Source organism: Ornithorhynchus anatinus, chromosome 5 (genome assembly GCF_004115215.2).
Source record: "Ornithorhynchus anatinus isolate Pmale09 chromosome 5, mOrnAna1.pri.v4, whole genome shotgun sequence".
Classification (NCBI taxonomy): Eukaryota; Metazoa; Chordata; class Mammalia; order Monotremata; family Ornithorhynchidae; genus Ornithorhynchus; species Ornithorhynchus anatinus.
Genome location: NC_041732.1, coordinates 30,329,993 through 30,348,046, shown reverse-complemented (window position 1 = coordinate 30,348,046; position 18,054 = coordinate 30,329,993). Strand labels below are relative to the sequence as shown.

At 40.9% G+C, this 18,054-nt stretch overlaps 1 protein-coding gene across 3 annotated transcripts; it reads left to right on the top strand.

Annotated features, from left to right (window-relative positions):
* Positions 1-2: 2 nt before the first annotated feature.
* LINS1 (lines homolog 1) lies at positions 3-17,302 on the top strand. 3 transcript variants are annotated; one of them, XM_029066784.2, is made up of 7 exons: positions 3-37; positions 8,675-9,156; positions 9,242-9,331; positions 10,030-10,171; positions 10,590-11,174; positions 14,147-14,321; positions 15,738-17,302. In XM_029066784.2, exons 2-7 carry the CDS (start codon positions 8,761-8,763, stop codon positions 16,639-16,641), a joined length of 2,292 nt encoding a protein of 763 aa, XP_028922617.1. In that variant the 5' UTR covers positions 3-37; positions 8,675-8,760; the 3' UTR covers positions 16,642-17,302. The 3 variants fall into 3 exon arrangements, with proteins under 3 accessions (XP_028922617.1, XP_028922616.1, XP_039768237.1); XM_029066783.2 differs by lacking the exon at positions 3-37 and adding an exon at positions 5,561-5,589; XM_039912303.1 differs by lacking the exon at positions 3-37 and adding an exon at positions 7,211-7,236.
* The last annotated feature ends 752 nt before the right edge of the window (positions 17,303-18,054 follow it).

Genomic DNA, 18,054 nt, shown 5'->3' with positions numbered 1-18,054 from the left:
TGTCCAAAGCCACACAGTTGACAAGTGGCGGAGCCAGGTTAGTGATAATAATGGTAATGATGGTATTTGTTAAGCACTTACTATGTGCCAAGCACTGTTCTAAGCGCTGGGGGCAGGGGAGGGATACAAGGTCATCGGATTGTCCCACGTGCGACACACAGACTTCATCCCCATTTTGCGATGAGGGAACGGAGACACAGAGAAGTGAAGTGACTTGTGCAAGGTCACACAGCTGACAAGTGGCAGAGCCAGAATAGTGATAATAATAATAATAATAATAATGGTAATTATGGTATTTGTTAAATGCTTACTATGTGCCAAGCACTGTTCTAAGCACTAGGGGGGATGCAAGGTCATCAGGTTGTCGCACAGTCTTCATCCCCGTTTTACAGATGAGGAAACTGCGCCACAGAGAAGTTAAGTGACTTGTCTAAAGTCACCCAGGTGACAAGTGGCGGAGCAATAATAGTAATAATGATGGTATTTGGTATGCGTTTACTATGTGCCAAGCGCTGTTCTAAGCGCTGGGTAATGGAGCGGGGGGGAATACAAGGTCATCAGTTTGTCCCATGTAGGACTCACAGTCTTAATCCCATTTTACAGATGAGGGAACTGAGGCATTCATTCAAGCATATTTATTGAGTGCTTACTATGTGCAGAGCACTGTACTAAGCACTTGGAATGTACAGTTCGGCAACAGATAGGGACAATCCCTGCCCAATAACGGGTTCACAGTCTAAACGGGGGAGACAGCAAAACAAAACAGAACAAAACAAGTAGTCTGGTGTAAATATCCAGATAAATATAATCATAGAGAAGTTAAGTGACTTGTCCATAGTCACACAATTAGCTGACAAGTGGCGGGGCCCGGGATTAGAACCCATGACCTCTGACTCTCAAGTCTGTGCTCTTTCCACTGAGCCACGCTGCTGATGTCGCCCAAGGTTTTGCACGCACGTGGGCTTTAACACCGCCCTCTCCTCTGCCCGGAGAAATCACTTCCCCATCCTTATTGACACCCATGTCCATCGTCCTTGCCGGATGTTCTGCACATTTAACTCCCTCCCCAAACCTCCAACATCCCTTGGCGCTAATAATAAGGGTGGTATTTGTTAAGTGTTTACTTTGTGCCAAGCACCGCTGATCAGGCCATCCACTTTCCCAGAAGACTCTAGAGGAGATCTGCTGTCTTCTCTCAAAATCCGTCCCCTGTGCATCGACCCCATCCCTTCGCACCGTATCAAAACACTTGCCCCCTCCTTTCTTCCCTCCCTGACTACCATCTACATCTGTTTGCTCTCCCGTGGCTTCTTCCCCTCTGCTTTCAAACAGGCCCACGTCTCCCCATCCTTAAAAAACCCTCCCTTGATCCCGTGACTCCCTCCAGGTATCGCCCCATCCCCTCCTACCATTCGTTGATTCAGTCAGTCGTGTGGCTTGAGCACTTACTGGGTGCAGAGCACTGTGCTAAGCGCATGGGAGAGTACAATACAACAGTAAGAATAGCAATAACAAGAACAACAATAATAACAATTAGAGAAGCAGTATAACTCAGTGGAAAAAGCATGGGTTTGGGAGCCATAGGACGTGGGTTATGATCCCGGCTCCGCCACTTGTCTGCTGTGTGACCGTGGGCAAGCCACTTAAAGTCTCTGTGCCTCTCATCTGTAAAATGTCACCATCCTTCCTGCCTCACAATCCCATACCCTTGGCATCATCCTTGATTCCTCTCTCTCATTCAGCCTGCATAGTCAATCCATCACCAAATCCTGTGCTGGTTTGACCATCACAACGCTAAAGTCCGCCCTTTCCTCTTCATCCTAACTGTTACCCCGTTAATCCAATCACTTATCCTAACCGGCCTTGATTACTCTATCAGCCTCCTCGCTGACCTCCCTACTTCCTGTCTCTCCCCACTCCAGTCTATACTTCACTCTGCTGCCCTGATCATTTTTCTACAGAAACATTCAGGACATGTTTTCCCACTCCTCAAGAAACTGTAGTCGCTGCCCATCCACCTCGGCATCAACCAGAAACTACTTACCATTGACTTTAAAGCACTCTACGTCCCTGCCTCCTCCAACTCCCTACTCTCCCACATCCCAGCCCGCACCCTTCACTCCTCTAATGCCAACATTCTCACTTTACCTCAGTCTTGTCCATCTCATGCTGACCTCTCACCCACGTTCTGTTCCTCACATCTGACAATTACTCTCCCAACTGCCCTTCAAAGCCTTTCTGAAGGCACATCTGACCCTTTCCTGCCTAAGCTCTCCTTTCCTCTTCTCCCACTCCCTTCTGCGTCACCCTGACTTGTCATTTCATTCATAATAATAATAATTTTGCTATTATTTTGCTAAGTGCTGGGGTGGGTACAGGCTTATAATAATAATAATAATGATGATGATATTTGTTAAGCGCTTACTACGTGCCAAGCACCGTTCTAAGTACTGGGGTAGATAAAAGGTAATCAGGTCGTCCCACATGGGGCTCACAGTCTTCATTCTCATTTTACAGATGAGGGAACTTAGGTCCAGAGAAGTTAAGTGACTTGCCCAAAGTCACACAGGTGACAAGCGGCAGAGCCGGGATTTGAACCCACGACCTCTGACTCCCCAGCCCATGCTCTTTCCACTGAGCCACGCTGATCAGGTTGGACACAGTCCCTGTCCTACATGGGGCTCATAGTCTTAAACCCCATTTTACAGATGAGGTAACTGAGGCACAGAGAAATGAAGTGACTTGCCCAGAGTCACACAGCTGACAGATGGTGGAGCCGGGATTAGAACTCAGGTCCTTCTGACTCCAAGGCCTGGACTCTATCCACTAGGCCATGAACCTCCTCCCAGCCCCATAGTATTTATGTGCATACCTGTAATTTTATGTATATGCCTGTCTCCCACTTTGGACTGTAAGCTCGTTGTGGTCGGGGAATGTGTCTTTTTTATTGTTCTGTTATACTCTTCCAAGCATTTGGTACAGTGCTATACACACAGTAAGCGCTCAATAGATATGACCCATTTCGGCTTTGACATTGTCAGCTTTCATCCCACTACTTATCTTTCCCCTATAATCAGTCATTTTCATTGAGCGCTCGCTGTGGGTAGAGCACTGTACTGAGCGCTTGAGAGAGAACAGTATAACAGACACATTCCCTGCACAAACAAACTTACAGTCTAGAGGGAGAGTACAATACAACAGAGTTGGTAGACACCTTCCCTGCCCGCAACAAGCTTACAGCCCAGAGAGTAGGGAGGCAGAGGGGAGGGCACACGCTTGGAAGAAGGCAGAAGTTTCCTCATTCTCATTCTCTGACATGCACAGCTGATGCCCAGTTGCCTGGTGAACACAGAAAAGAGCAGCCAAAAGGTCTGGTGGGTGGAATTAGCCGGACCCGTGACAGACATGGGGACTCACCTCTTCTCAACTTCCATAATGTCTTTCTCCCCTTCTAGACTGTAAGCTCATTGTGGGCAGGGAATGGGTCTGTTTGTTGTTATATTGTACTCTCCCAAGCACTTAGCACAGTACTGCGCACCCAGGAAGCTCTCAATACATGCAATCGAATGAATGAATACGTTACGAAGTGAAAGGGTGCTAGAGATATGTGAAGTCTGATTCCTAGTTTCAATTTTTTCTTGTGTATATGATGTGTTGCGCATTTCAAAAACTGATTAAGTTTTTTCCCATTGTAGTATTCTGAGAGTGTGACCATATGCCATTTTACTGTATATTATTACATAAATATATATATTAGCTCTTGAAGAAATTTGCAATTAGCTTGCAAAATATACCACTCAACAGATATATACATATAATAGCAAATGGTCACACTTCACTGAGTTAATAAACAATTTAACCTTGTTTTTTCATGCATTTTAACTTTTTCTCATCCTTCCTGGAATAATTACAGTCTGTAGAAGCTTCATTTCCTGCCAGCCAAGCATACATGTAGTCTACAATTTACAATTTAGTAAAACTAACATGGCACCTAAGTATACATGTCAGAATTGAAATAGCACAAAGCAGAAGGACGTGGCTTGGAAATGAAATGTTTTCAGTTGCTCCATGATATTTTGGCAACTTTGGCTATTTTTCATCGATTCTGTGAATTTGTATAGAAAAATATGTTTGATAAATCATTCCCAAGGTGTATGCATAATTATATCTCAGGAGTTCTGATGACATTGGACAGATGACTTCAGTTTTGTTTCTGGAGTTTGTCACCTGAAATCCCTTGATGAAATCGCATCATCATCCATAGTTTTTACTGAGCACTTACTGTATGCAGAGCACTCTACTGAGTGCTTGGGAGAATACCATCCAGCAATAAGCGGACACATTCTTCTCACTGTACCTCGATCTTGTCTATCTTCTCCCTGACCTCACACCCACGTCCTGTCTCTGGCCTGGGTTGCCCTCCTTCCTCATACCCGACAGACAGTTACTCTCCCTCCCTTCAAAGCCTTATTGAAGGCACATCTCCTCCCAGAGATCTGCCCTGACTAAACCCTCCTTTCCTTTTGTCCCACTCCCTTCTGCATCACCCTGACTTGCTCCCTTTATTCATCCCCCCTCCCAGCCGCACAGCACTTATGTACATATCTGTAATTATCTATATTAATGTGCGTCTCCCCCTCTAGACTGTAAACTTCTTGTGGGCAGGGAATGTGTCTGTTTATTGTTATGATGTGCTCTCCCAAGCACTTAGTACAGTGCTCTGCACACAGTAAGCACTCAATAAATAAGATTGATTGTCTGACACATTCCCTGCCCCCAACGAGCTTAGAGTCTAGAGTACAATAACAACTGCAGTGGTTCATAATAACAATCCACAGTACTTGCCCTAACAGAATTAGAAATTGTTCATATAATAGAAGTATTAAGTAATTACTGTGTGTAGAGCACTGTATTAAATGCTGGTAAAGAATATACAGATGAAAATTGGACATGGTGCCTGTCCCTTGTAGGAGAGGCTCCCAATGTGTGTGCCCCATTGTGGCAGCTGTTTTGTTGCATAGATACACATCATATTCACTTTACTTGAAACTGACCTTTCAGAGGCCACTTGTGACCCACCTCCTCCTCGGGACGGTAGAACACAAGGACACACAAAAGTCATTACTGGTTCTGGCCAGTGGTCTACTCAGCAGAGTGGTGTCCCTTCTAGTGTGCATGCTAATGGACCCACTGAAAATCCCTCTAAACTGTACGCTTGCTGTAGGCAGGGAACACATCTACCAACTCTGTTGTATTGTACTCTCCCAAGCGCTTAGTATCAACCAGTCGATCAGTGGTATTTATTATAATAATGTTGGTATTTGTTAAGCGCTTACTATGTGCCGAGCACTGTTCTAAGCGCTGGGGTAGACATAGGGGAATCAGGTTGTCCCACGTGGGGCTCACAGTCTTAATCCCCATTTTACAGATGAGGGAACTGAGGCACAGAGAAGTTGTGACTTGCCCACAGTCACACAGCTGACAAGTGGCAGAGCTGGGATTCGAACTCATGAGCCCTGACTGCAAAGCCCGTGCTCTTTCCACTGAGCCACGCTGCTTCTCTACGCTTACTATGTGCAGCGCACCGTAGTAAGTATAGTGTAACAAAATTAGCAGATAAGTTCTCTGACCAGAATGAGCTCATGGTCTAAAGGGGGAGACAGATATGAATATAAATAAGTAATGTATAATATATATTTTAAAGGTATACACATAAGCGCTGTGGGCTTGAGGGTGGGATGAATATCAAATGTCCAAAGGTCACAAATCCAAGGGCATAGGCAATGCAGAAGGGAGAGTGAGCCAGGGAAAAGAGGGCCTAATCGAGGAAGGCTTTCTGGGGGAGATGTGATAATGCCTTGAAGGTGGGCAGAGTGGTGGCCTGGCATATATGGATAGGGAGGGAGTTCCAGGCCAGGAGGAAGATGCGGGAAAGGGGGCGGCGGCGGGATAGATGAGATTGGGGCGCAGTGAGGAAACTGGCTCTAGAGGAGCAGAGTTTTCAGGCTAGAATCTGAACACAATAAGCCCTCAATAGGATTGACTCTACATGACAGTGGGATATTTGGAAGAGCTGTGTGAACATTGCTTTCCTTAACATCCATACTTTCCCCAGCCTCATCACTAGAAATAGCACAGAAGGCAAAAATCATTGTGTTTGCCAGTAATTACTCCTGGATTAATTCTCCCAGTTTGCTACTACATGCTGGGATAAGTCAGAGGGTCAATAGTATTTATTGAGCACGTAGTACCGAGCACTGTACTTCGCATTTGGTAGAATGCGATGGAATAAGTATATCCGATCGATCGCTGGCCTCAAGGATCATCCAATGTAGCTGGGCAGATAGACAAATTACAGGTAGGGGGAAGCAATCAAATATAAAGATATGTACTTAGTGCTTTGGCGGTGGGGAGGAGGTGAGAAAGGGGTGAGTACCTTAATGCCTAGGGAGTAAAGACTCAAGTGCATTATTAATGCAGTAGGGAGGGATACAAGGTGGAGACATGAGAGCTTAATTGGGGGAAGACTTCCTAGAAGAGATGTTATTTGAGCAGGGCTTTGAAAATGCGGAGAGTGGTGTTCTGCCAGATGAGAAAGAGGTGGGAGGTCCAGAGGAAAATGGAGGGCGTGAGCAAAGCATTGGCAGTGAGACAGGTGAGAGCGAGGCCCAGTGAATAGGGTGGTATTAGCGCAGTGAAGTGTGGAGGCAAGTACATCTCCTCCAAGAGGCCTTCTGTAGCTAAGCCCTCCTTTTCTCTTCTCCCTCTCCCTTCTGCATCGCCCTGACTTGTTCCCTGTATTCATCACCCCTCCCAGCTCCACGGCACTTAGGAACATATCTTTAATTTATTTATTTATATTAATGTCCATCTGTAAGCACGTTTTGGGCAGGGAATGTGACTGCTTATTGTTATATTGTAATCATGATTGTGGTATTTGTTAATTGCTTACTATGTTCCAGACAATCCCAAACACTTAGTACAGTGCTCTGCACACAGTAAGCTCTCAATAAATACAACTGAATGAATGAATGCATGAGTGAATGCATGCAGTCTGGGGTGAGGTGGGAGAGGAGCGAGGATAACTAGGTAAATGAAAAGTACTTGCGATTATTAACAACCTGCATGGTAGTATATAAAGCCATGAAGGTCAGACATTTTCATTGCCGTTTCAAAACGAGATTGATAGAAGATGCAAATATTTCTCTCTCCAGGTCTCAAGATGTTTCGGCAAAGGTAAGTAGACTGTAGACTAAGCTCTTTATGGGCAGGGAGCGTGTCTCCCAATTCGGTTGTACTTTCTCTTTAAACTGTTAGCTCTCTGTGGGCAGGGAATGTGTCTAACAACTCTGTTTATATTGTACTCTCCCAAGCGCTTGGTACAATGCTCTGCACATTGTAAGCACTCAATAAATATGATTGATTGATTCCCTGGTACAGTGCTCTGCGCACAGAAAGCACTCAATAAATACAAAAAAAATTTCCTGAAACCACTTGAGGTTAGAATTACTGTAATCGTTAAGAGCATTGGTAGATTAAGAAAAGAATGAGATAATGGTATCGAGGCATAACATAGAAGGCGTAGACCGCTCTTCAGTTACTACTCTAGAGCAATAGTTTCTTGGAAAGGTGCAGATGCCTCATACCACCTTCCCAAGTCTAGGTATTGTAGAAATGACTTTGTACATAACTCACGTCACCGACTTTTGCACATGAAAAAAAAATAGATTTTTATTCTTAAATTATTTCTAACTTTGCTTCATCAGAAGGGAATGCATGTTTTTCTTTGGGATGTGTTTTAGAATATACTGTCATAGAGGGCCCTATGACTTGGAGCTCACAGTCTAAGAGGTGAGGAAAACCTGTATTAGCCCCATTTGTACAGGTGAGGAAACTAAAGCACATAACCTTTGACCAAACAGTTTCTGTGGAATGAAGGGGGCAGAAGCCAGATTGGGGTGGGGGGGAGGTCAAGGAGAGGAATGGAGAAGAGAAAATGAACAACAGGGTATAGACAACTAGCTCAAGAAGTTTGGAGAGGAATGATAGGAGGGAGACGGGTGATAAGTGGAAGGAGCCGTGGGGTTTGGACAGGGATTTTTTTTTAAGAGAGGGGAGTCATGAGTATGTTTGAAAGCAGTGGGGAAGAAGGCATTGGAGAGTTAACAGTTCAAGATGGTGGTCATGGAGGAAAGAAGGGAGGGGGCAGTTGGTTTGATAAAGTGTGACAGGATGGTGTCGGAGTTGCAGGTGGAGGGAGTAGATTTTGGGAGGAGGTGAGAATCTCTCGAAACGCTGTTGGGAAAGACGGGAGAATCGAAGAAGGGGCAGGATGAGGGATGGACTGGAGAAAAGCAAGAGAGATTAACAATCAAGCGTGAGTTTTTTTCCTACAAACTTCTTGATGGAACATTTTTGGGGTGGAACTAGTTCCCATGCTAATGAATCAATCAGTGTTATTTATTGAGTACCTACTATGCACAAGTGCATGCTTGGGAAGGTATCATATAATAGAGTTGATAGGTGCTGTTCCTGTCCACAAGGTAACAGACTCTCAAATGGTAGTGGTAAATCTCAATAAAATTACTTAATCTTTAAATAAGAAGAGTTTTACGTTTTTTAAATTATCTGTGATGAACCTAAACTTACTCATTTTTATATTTTCTCATTTTAGGTGTCTGAAGAAACGTTGCATTCCAAAGGAGTAGTATTTTCAGTACTTCCCAAAGAAAAAGTTTTGTATAAGTGACGTGAAGAAAAATGGAGGCTCGATATCAAGCCTTGCAGCAGTTATACAGGGAGGTGCTTGTTGGTGCACCATTGAACAGTAGCAGCCATGATTATGTTTTTTATCTGAACCCACCTCTTTCAGCTGAAGATTTGTGCTCCTCACATCAGCAGAATTGGTCTTGTGCCCCTGAGGAATTAATTTGGAGCCATCCAAAATCTATTTTGGATATTACTCCTGCAGCATCAGTTAATGAGAATGTGACCCCTCAAAGATGCAATCCCAGAGAAATAACATTACTGCAGTTTACACTGATCAAGATGATGATCAAAAAGATACTGAACCCAGAAACAGAGTTAAGCGTGAAAAAAAAGTACATTCAAATCATTGAAACTCTCCTTAAGCCAACTGAAATTGACCACAAATTAGTAAGCTTTTTTAATTTTTAAAAAAATAATTTTTAATTCTTTTCTAAACTCAAACAAAAAAAAGTGGTTTTTTTTTATTTTACAGATCGGCTTATTTGGAAGTTCAGATAAATTGTTATCTCACATGGCTGCAAATTGCCTGGCCTCACTTTTATTTTTCCAGCTACGAGAAAAAGTAAGTAAAATAGTATGAATAATTTTGGTTCGTAAACTAAATATTTCCAAAACATGAAATATTTTCATAATCTTTCACCGTTCATTTTACCTTTAAAAAGTTTTTACAAAAGGCGTTAACAACATCCCAGATTTGTCCAAGTACTCTTTGTGTGTATATTGTCAGTATTTTGGTGGTGGTGAAGTTATCCAAAGAATAAGAATTAGGATCTGGAAATTTCTGGGTATATTTTGTGTGAAGATCATGATTCTGTACGAACCAGTGTAGTTTGCTTTACGTAAAGGTCTTAGAATGATCTTTAATAGAGCGTCAGACATTTGTGACAAGTTCAGCTTCTGTTTTGTGTCTTATGTCCTAATTCACTTATAAACAAGTCTGAACATCTAACACTCCTTTCAGCCATCATTAGTATGTGTTTTGACTTGAAAAAAATCACATGTCTTATCTGCCAAACAAGTACCCTACCTCCCACCCCCTAAAACATGCATCAAACTTTACCACTGCCAGCTTTTCATGCTTCTGCTCCTTCTTGTCTGCCTTTATTAATAACCATTTTTATTGTAACATTTTTATTAGATTAACAGCTAAATATAACATTTGAGTATTTATGGAGTAATGCATTGTAAATTACTGTATGAAATTTATGGTAATATGCACAAATGCACATTTGACTCTTTTTTTCCCCCTTTTCTTTGTAGACAAACTTAAATGACACCTGGCTGATTTATTGTGTTAAAACTCTTTCTCAATACCCTAAGAGTGATCAAGTAGCAAACTGTCTCTGGTCCCTTACAGCTGTAATAAAAGAGGTCTTGAAAGATACCTGTCTGAATAAAGCAGGTGGGAATTCTTTGATAAAATTAGCCACCACAACTCTACCCGGGGAAGGCAAAAGCTTATTTATAGTTAGTACTCCCTGTCTCACAATTGTCCTTCGCCCTTTGAATTACAAAAGGGGCCCCCCTCTCATCCCCCGACAAAGTACAGTAGCAGGATTTCTGTTAAAAAATAAAAAATTGGAAAACACTCCAACAATTACTTAGGCCAGGTCTGAGCCTAGTTGTATTTGTTTACAAAGACCCTGTTGAAAGTAGAGCAGGAGGGCTACAGTTCCATCTGCTGTTTCTATGTGACGGGAACATAATTAGAACCATCTAGGAAACTAAAAAGCGTTCTTGAAGTATTCGTAAGAACTGATTACTTGAATTGAAAAAAGTGTGTTTACTTTCTGATGATCAATACCTTGTTTTCGTTCCAGAAATACTGAAGCAACTCCTCATCCCCTTTGACCCCATTTTTGAAGAGTTTTACAGTTCAGTTTTGTCTGAGCATTTTGAGAATAAGCAAGATACTTGGTTAAACAGATTGCTTAGTTTCATGGATTTGCTTGAAGTTCTCGTAGCTTCCAGAATCCACCTAAAATTGCATTCCACATGTCAGCGAATTCTGTTTTGTCAGCCTTCTTACACTTTGAACATTATTACTCGGCCTATTCATAATGTAGTGAAAAGAAAGGTCATTGTATTCCTTAAAAAGAGTCTTCTTCAAAAAGTGGGTGAAGATCTGATAAAGATATTACCTTCCAAACCATTTGAACAAGATCCTCATTTAGATATGGACATGTTAGCTCTGGCTAATGCCATTTTGCAAGCTGTGACTGTAGGATGGCTGAAGCAGTTGCCTTTTATTGGAAAACCTAGTCATTTTGGAGGAAGTGAAGATGGCACTGAAAGTAATAGCCCTGTTGGACCTGATCAAGGAATTCTGAGAGCTTCAAGTTTAGCTGTACTCAAGTCTTTAGAACTCAAGATCCAGAATTGTTCATCAGCAAAGGAAATGAAAGGTAATTTTGTAAACTTTGGTGTTTCAAATAGAGCAGTAGAGCAGTTTTTAGTTAATTGCATGTGTCGCGGAGCCCCCAAAACTTGGACGGTGTTTTTCTAATGGGAACCAGTTTCAGAATATTATCAGGTACTTGATTGATTTGAAAATGTGTTTTGGGATGACCTAAGCTTTTCATCATAAATAAAACGCCTTACATTTTTGCTGCACAATGTGCTGTTGACAAATTGGTGTGCATTATCATATTGGTGTTTCTATTGAAATCAGTTTACCGCAACTTATTGAGTTAGCCTGGTCGAAGTGTTTGTGGAGAGTTTGGTGTTCTGCTAAGGTTTTGACCATTTAATATAGTTTCTCAGGCACAGCCATGTTGTTATCTCATGGAAGTTGAAAGGACCTGGGTTCTAATCCCGGCTCCACGACACATCTGCCGTGTGAACATGTAGGAGAGGGACTGTGCCCAACCTGATTTGCTTGTATCCACTCCAGCGCTTAGAACTGTGCTCGGCACATACTAAACACTTAACAAGTACTATTTATTATTATTATTTTGCAAATTAGCTTGGGTTAAGATAAACTGCTTCAAAATATTTTTTTTTACATAGGTCTTAGAGAAACATTGTCCGAAGATTTAAATCTGTTTGTCAGTCAACATCTATTGAGCTGCCCCTTGGGGATAATCCTTTATGGGGATTGAAAGGACAGGAAATAGGAACAAACCTTCAACCCACTAATGTAATCAGACTTCCCCAAATTGGTCGGATGACAGTGAATTTTGGGGTAGGTGACCTCTCAAACCCAAAGTTTCACCGGCGATGGCAGTGGAACAGCAGCAAGGAGATGGAGAAAGACTGTCTCATCTTATGCTGTCTATTTGTCTCCGACCCATACTGATTCTATGAACACATCTCCCCCAGAACATCCCACTCTCCATCTGTAATCGTTCTGGTAGTGTAGCCATAGAGTTTTCTTGGTTAAAAGTGCAGAAGTGGTTTACCATTGCTTTTTTCCGCACAGTAAAGTTGAATCTCCACCCTGGACTCTCTCCCATGCCACTGCTGCCCAGCACAAATGAGTTTTGACTTGTAGCAGTTTGCTTTCTACTCATTAGCCGCTGCCCAAGCTAGGAATGGAGTGGGTATGCCTTTTGCTTGACTCTCCCTTCCATAGCTGAGACAGGAAACTCTCCAGGTACGATCCTGAGAGGGCGGAGAAAGGTTAATCAGTGTTATTTATTGAGTGCTTACTTTGTGCACTGCACTGTACTAAGCACTTGGGAGAATATAATACAATAGAGTTAGCAGGAACGTTCCCTGCCCAAAGATTCCTCTTCTTCAGTGACATCCACTGCCACTGCAGTTGTTTTGGGTTGCGTATGATGGGAATTCCTGTGTGACTGGAATTAGGTATTTTTGCTTGGGAAGCTCCCATCCCCCAGCAACACTTGCCTAGGTGACTCGATTAAAATCTATAAAAACTTACTCAAAGCACAGAAACGAAATATTTGCAAACTCCTTAAATAATTATTGGATCTTTTAAGTAGAAAGCAAATCGTAGTCATTGTATGCATTGTCATCCTTTACTGGTAAGTCATAATGAAGATAATATATGAACATCCCTTTGGTTAACCCTAACTACACCTTTGCCAAAAACCCAGTTTTCTGTAGGAACATTCTTTTGCTATTTACATCCTCTTTGGAAAAACCTTTGCAACAATTGATACTGATGGTTTTAATTGACTCAAGTCATGATCTCCGTGAGGGACGGAGACTGTGTCTACTTCCCCCCTGCAAATTCTTTACCAGCGTTTTGCCAGTGCTCCACACACAAGTGCTTAGTAAATATTACCGCTACTTTAAGGATGCCAATATTTGGACAAACATATGAGTCATCTTACTCTATTGCCTCTGGAAGCAAAGCGAATATTATGCGGGGATCTAGAAATTCATCTATATTTTTCCAGTATGAATTATTTCATTATACTGTTAGAATAACCAGTTCAATAAATGGCAACGTTTAAATGACCTATATTTTCGTTGCTGATTAAAAAAAAACCCAGAAACCCTGGAATAAATATTCTCAACAAGAAGTATAAGGATTCTGTAATCAGGGATTTTTTGAATTTTTAAATCCGAATAAAAAATTCAGTATCTTTTCAGAGATTGTGGAACATAAATAAAATCTAATTGGAAAACTTCAGGTGCAATTATAATTTGCAACAGTAGGTGGCAGATAATGTGTAATTTAAAAATGAATATCAGAAATTTTCCAAGTTGCAAATTTTTCCTATCTTAAATGTTTTATAACTCATTTCCCTGTTTTGTGGGTGCAGTCCCTTAAAGTTGACTTAGTAGTCTATTCTTTTTGTGAAATGATTATGAAAAATAGTTTTCTAGATAAATTCTCTATTATCTTTACCATTGTTTGACTTCCTCAGTATCACTAGGTGGCTATCTTTACATGCATTTATTTTTTATCATTTTTAAGTATAAATGAAAATTAGATTGAATTTGTCTTGAAGATGGATATTTTGCCCTGAGTTTTTTTTAATCAAATCTATTGAAACTCTTAAAATGAATAGAGTTTCAGAGCAGAAAACTGCCATTTCCTGCCAGTTTATTTACATTGTTTTAAAATAAGAACTTTATGTATTTATTTGGTCACTGAAGCCTTTTACAAGAAAGTTGTAATTTGTAGAATTCAGTTGTCAGGAGTTTGTGTTGTTTTTAAAACTACAGAATTTGCTTTTATAATGCTCAAAGCAGTTCTGATATTATTCTGAAAATTTACAGTTTTTATATAGTGAGTTACTAAAGAAGAGAGACTTGTCATTATAGCTCATATTTGTTTGAGGAATATATGTTTTATAACAGTTGTGGATGAACAAACAATAGTAAGGAACATTTCTCAATAGTACATTTACATGCATCTGTATTGCTTGGATTACATTTCTTTTTATACGATTTCTTCAAGTTGATTTACAGAGATTCACATCGGAGTTACTGACTTTCTTAAAGGATCATCGACAACCTTCCCCACAGTTTTCTTTCCATCCCTGTGAATGGGTGTCCAGGGTCTTTATAGAACAAGACGATGACATGCTGGAAGCTGCTAAAGCACTACTAAGCATTTATTTAAAGTTTACTAGGTTGGTATAATATTTAACTGTTTGCCAAAATAATAACAATAAGGATGCTGGTATTTGTTAAGGGCTTACTATGTGCCAAGCACTGTTCTAAGCGCTGAGGTAGATACAGAGTAATCAGGTTGTTCCACGTGGGGCTCACACTTTTAATTCCCATTTTACAGATGAGGGAATTGAGGCGCAGAGAAGTGAAGTGACCTGCCCATGGTCACACAGCAGACTAGTGGTGGAGCCGGGTTTAGAACCCACGTCCTCTGATTCCCAAGTGAGTGCTCTTTCCACTGAGCCACGCTGCTTCTCTATTTATTGTAATGGAAGTAAATTCCAGAAGAAGTGGAGAGTATTTTTTAATAGTTTCATGTGGGTCGATTACCATTTTTTTCATTTATTGTCCTGGCTGAAGGGGTGGAGTTAGGGGGAGGGTTATCTGTATAAATGTGTCTCTTCATATAGTAAAAGGGTGGCCAAATTTGATTCATCAGTTTTTCTTAATATGTAATATGTAACCATGTAATAGTACAAAACTAAGACATCTTTATCCTTTGCCATTTCCAGGCCAATAATAATGGTAACAATAATTGTATTTAAATGCTTAATATGTAAACATTGAGGTAGTAAGTACATGTTCATCACAGTTCTCAGAACTGCAACTATTGTCAGTAGTTCAGGTGAGGTCTTATAAAAATGTTAGTTCTCTTTATTCTGCAAGTGAGTTTGCAAGAACAGCTTCTGATTATGAAGCTAATATAATGGTATTTGTTAAGCGCTTACTACATGCCATGCGCCGTTCTGCTGAGCTCTGTTCTAAACACTGTTGATAACTGGCTAAAAAGTTGCATTGCCGATGACCCTCTTACATCAGTCCTACCTCCGCTTTATTTAAAATCCAAACTCATTGGCTTAATTTCCACTGTTCTTGGCTGAAAAGGATTTTTTATTAATGATCATAGCTGAAGCATTTTTGCTTCCAGTACTTGCTTGAATTATGACATTACTGGCAGGGCTTACTGTAAGGCTGTAAATGTTTAGGCCCAAATTTTCAAGAGGTTTAAATCAGGAATATAAATTTCAACGTGTGATTAGAGGCTCGGCTCAAAAAAGTCAAATACAAATCCAGTTTTAAATTGTACAGGACTTTTAAAATATAAAGTTGTTATACCTAAAATTTGCCTCTTTTCCGCTTAAAATAGCAGTAATAAAAAAGATAAATCGGGCTAAGTTCACAAATTTCAAGTTGGCTGTACTCTTGGCCAGTTGAAAATCAAAAGTTCAGTTTGTAGTAAGTATCCTGTTCCTTTCAGCTGATCTCTTTGGATCAAATGATTTTAAAAAAGAGATTTTTCAATAGATTGATTTGCTGTCAAAGTAACTGCTACATGAGATGGAAGTCAGTGTGCTTATATGAATACTCTTTTCCAGGTTATGGCGTGAAGATCCTATTGAGTTGATCCAAGAAAGAGAAATATGGAATCTTCAGACACATGAAAATGGCTATAATCCTCATTGTATATTTTTATTCCTCTTAAAAAACATTGGATTTGATGCCACAGTTCTTCTTGACTTTTTAATTTCATCGGAAACTTGTTTTCTTGAATACTTTGTAAAATATTTAAAACTGCTTCAGGAAGACTGGGCCCATTTTTTAATCATCTGCAAATCTTTCGATGCTGCTGACTCTGACGGAGGCCTACGTGACTGTACTTTTATCACCTCACTCATGCAAGAAGGAAGTAGCAACCAAACTGAGCTGCATCTTCATGTTGCTTTTCCTGTTGTAAAGGATTGTAGTTTGCTTTCTTCAGCTTCTGTCTCTTGTCCTTCTGGAGCTATCAGAGAACAGAGTGGAGGTCAGACTACGATGCCCAGACAGTCCGACTTATTGACATTAGCTGATAACTCATCTTCACCAGAAATTCTTCAAAGTCTTGTAGATTATGGCAGCTCAGAAGAATCTGACGGAGAATCCCAAATAAAGGACTCTTTAACAAACATTAAACAGACACCTTTAAGCCATGAAGGCAGCACCAAGATAAGGGAAACTGTCTGGTTGAATATAGATAAAAACCAGAATAGCCTTGAGCCGAAAGCAGGATATCTGGATCCAAAAGATTGTAAAACCTCATCATTCTCTGGTTGTAAGGCAGCCCCAAGTAGGTTTGCCTATGAAGTAGGAATGTGTCTCAAGGCAGTTAAATGCCTAGAAACACTACAGAAGGCAATTTATAGACTCCAGCAGAGACATCTCTTCCCATACAACCCAACGGCACTTCTGAAATTATTAAAAGGCATTGAAGTAAAAACTAAAACTTTGAACACGTTTTGAGGAAACAATAGACCGTGAATTTTAAGGCATTGTTGTCTTTTTTAAGTTATTTGTTAAGCACTGTGTGCCAAGCACTGTATTAAGTGCTGGGGAAGATACATTTAATTAGGTGGGATATAGTCCATGTCTCATGTGGGGCTTACAGTATTAATCCCCATTTTGCAGATAAGGGAATTGAGGTACAGAGAAGTTAAGTGACTTGCCCAAGGTCACACAGCAGACAAGTGGAAGAGCCGGGACTAGAACCCAGGTACTTCTAACCCCCAGGCCCGTGCTCTCTCCCCTAAGCCACGTTGTTCTCTGTTCGGGTAAGAATTTGTCTTCACCGGAGGAAAGCGTGAAATTCTCAGTCAAAGGTGCATTCTGTGGAGCCAGTTTGAGTCTGCCAGAAGACTCTTCAGAATGACATGTCATTTGATAAGTTTTAACAAATGGCCTAGCATCTCTAGATCTACCCATGATTGAAAAGGTTACGAAAGTCCAGGTCTTCATATATTGGTGAGTCTGATAAAAAGGTGTTTCTTATAAAAGTTGTAAGTGAAATGGTGCCCATGAAAATTTTAAGTTAAATATTGGCCTTCTGCTCTTTTAAAATACACTTCCTTTTCCTCAAGGAATACATGTGCTTTGAATATAATTTAATAAAAATATAATGACTATATTTGAGTAGAGTTGATGCATATTCCTATTAATCTTCTGAGGAACCAACCTGATTTAGTTCAACAGCCACCAATAAGTAGCTTTATGCTTTGGCTTTGGGATCTTTTGCTGAAATCTTCAAATCATCATACTTCCTTTTAGATTGCCTCCCAGAAGCAAAGTGGAAGTATTCATTGGCCAAACAATTGTAAGTAGTGTAAACAGTGACCTGACAAAGGGAGAATGATTCAAAATACATTGACCCAAGGCTTAGATAAATGGAGAAAGAACTACTTGATCTAAATCAATCAGTGGTGTTTATTGAGTGCTTAGAAGCAACTCTTATAAAGTTGATCTTGTTATAGGTGCCGCAGTCTATGGTAAGGGAATCCAGTTTGATCAGGGTTAATAACTGGTGTCTCTTTTGCCACTCTAATAGTTGTTGATTTGTCTTATGTCTTCGAGTCGTGTCCGACTCATAGTGACACCATGGACACATCTTCCCCAGAACGCCCCACCTCTATCTGCAATCGTTCTGGTATTGGATCCATAGAGTTTTCTTGGTAAAAATACGGAAGTGGTTTATCATTGCCTCCTTCCGCGCAGTAAACCTGAGTCTCCACCCTCGACTCTCTCCCATGTCGCTGCTGCCCGGCACAGGTGAGTTTTGACTTGCAGCAGATTGCCTTCCACTCGCTCGCCACTTCCCAAGCTAGGAATGAAATGGATATTCCTCTGCTTGATTCTCCCTCCCATAGCCAAGACTGGTGGACT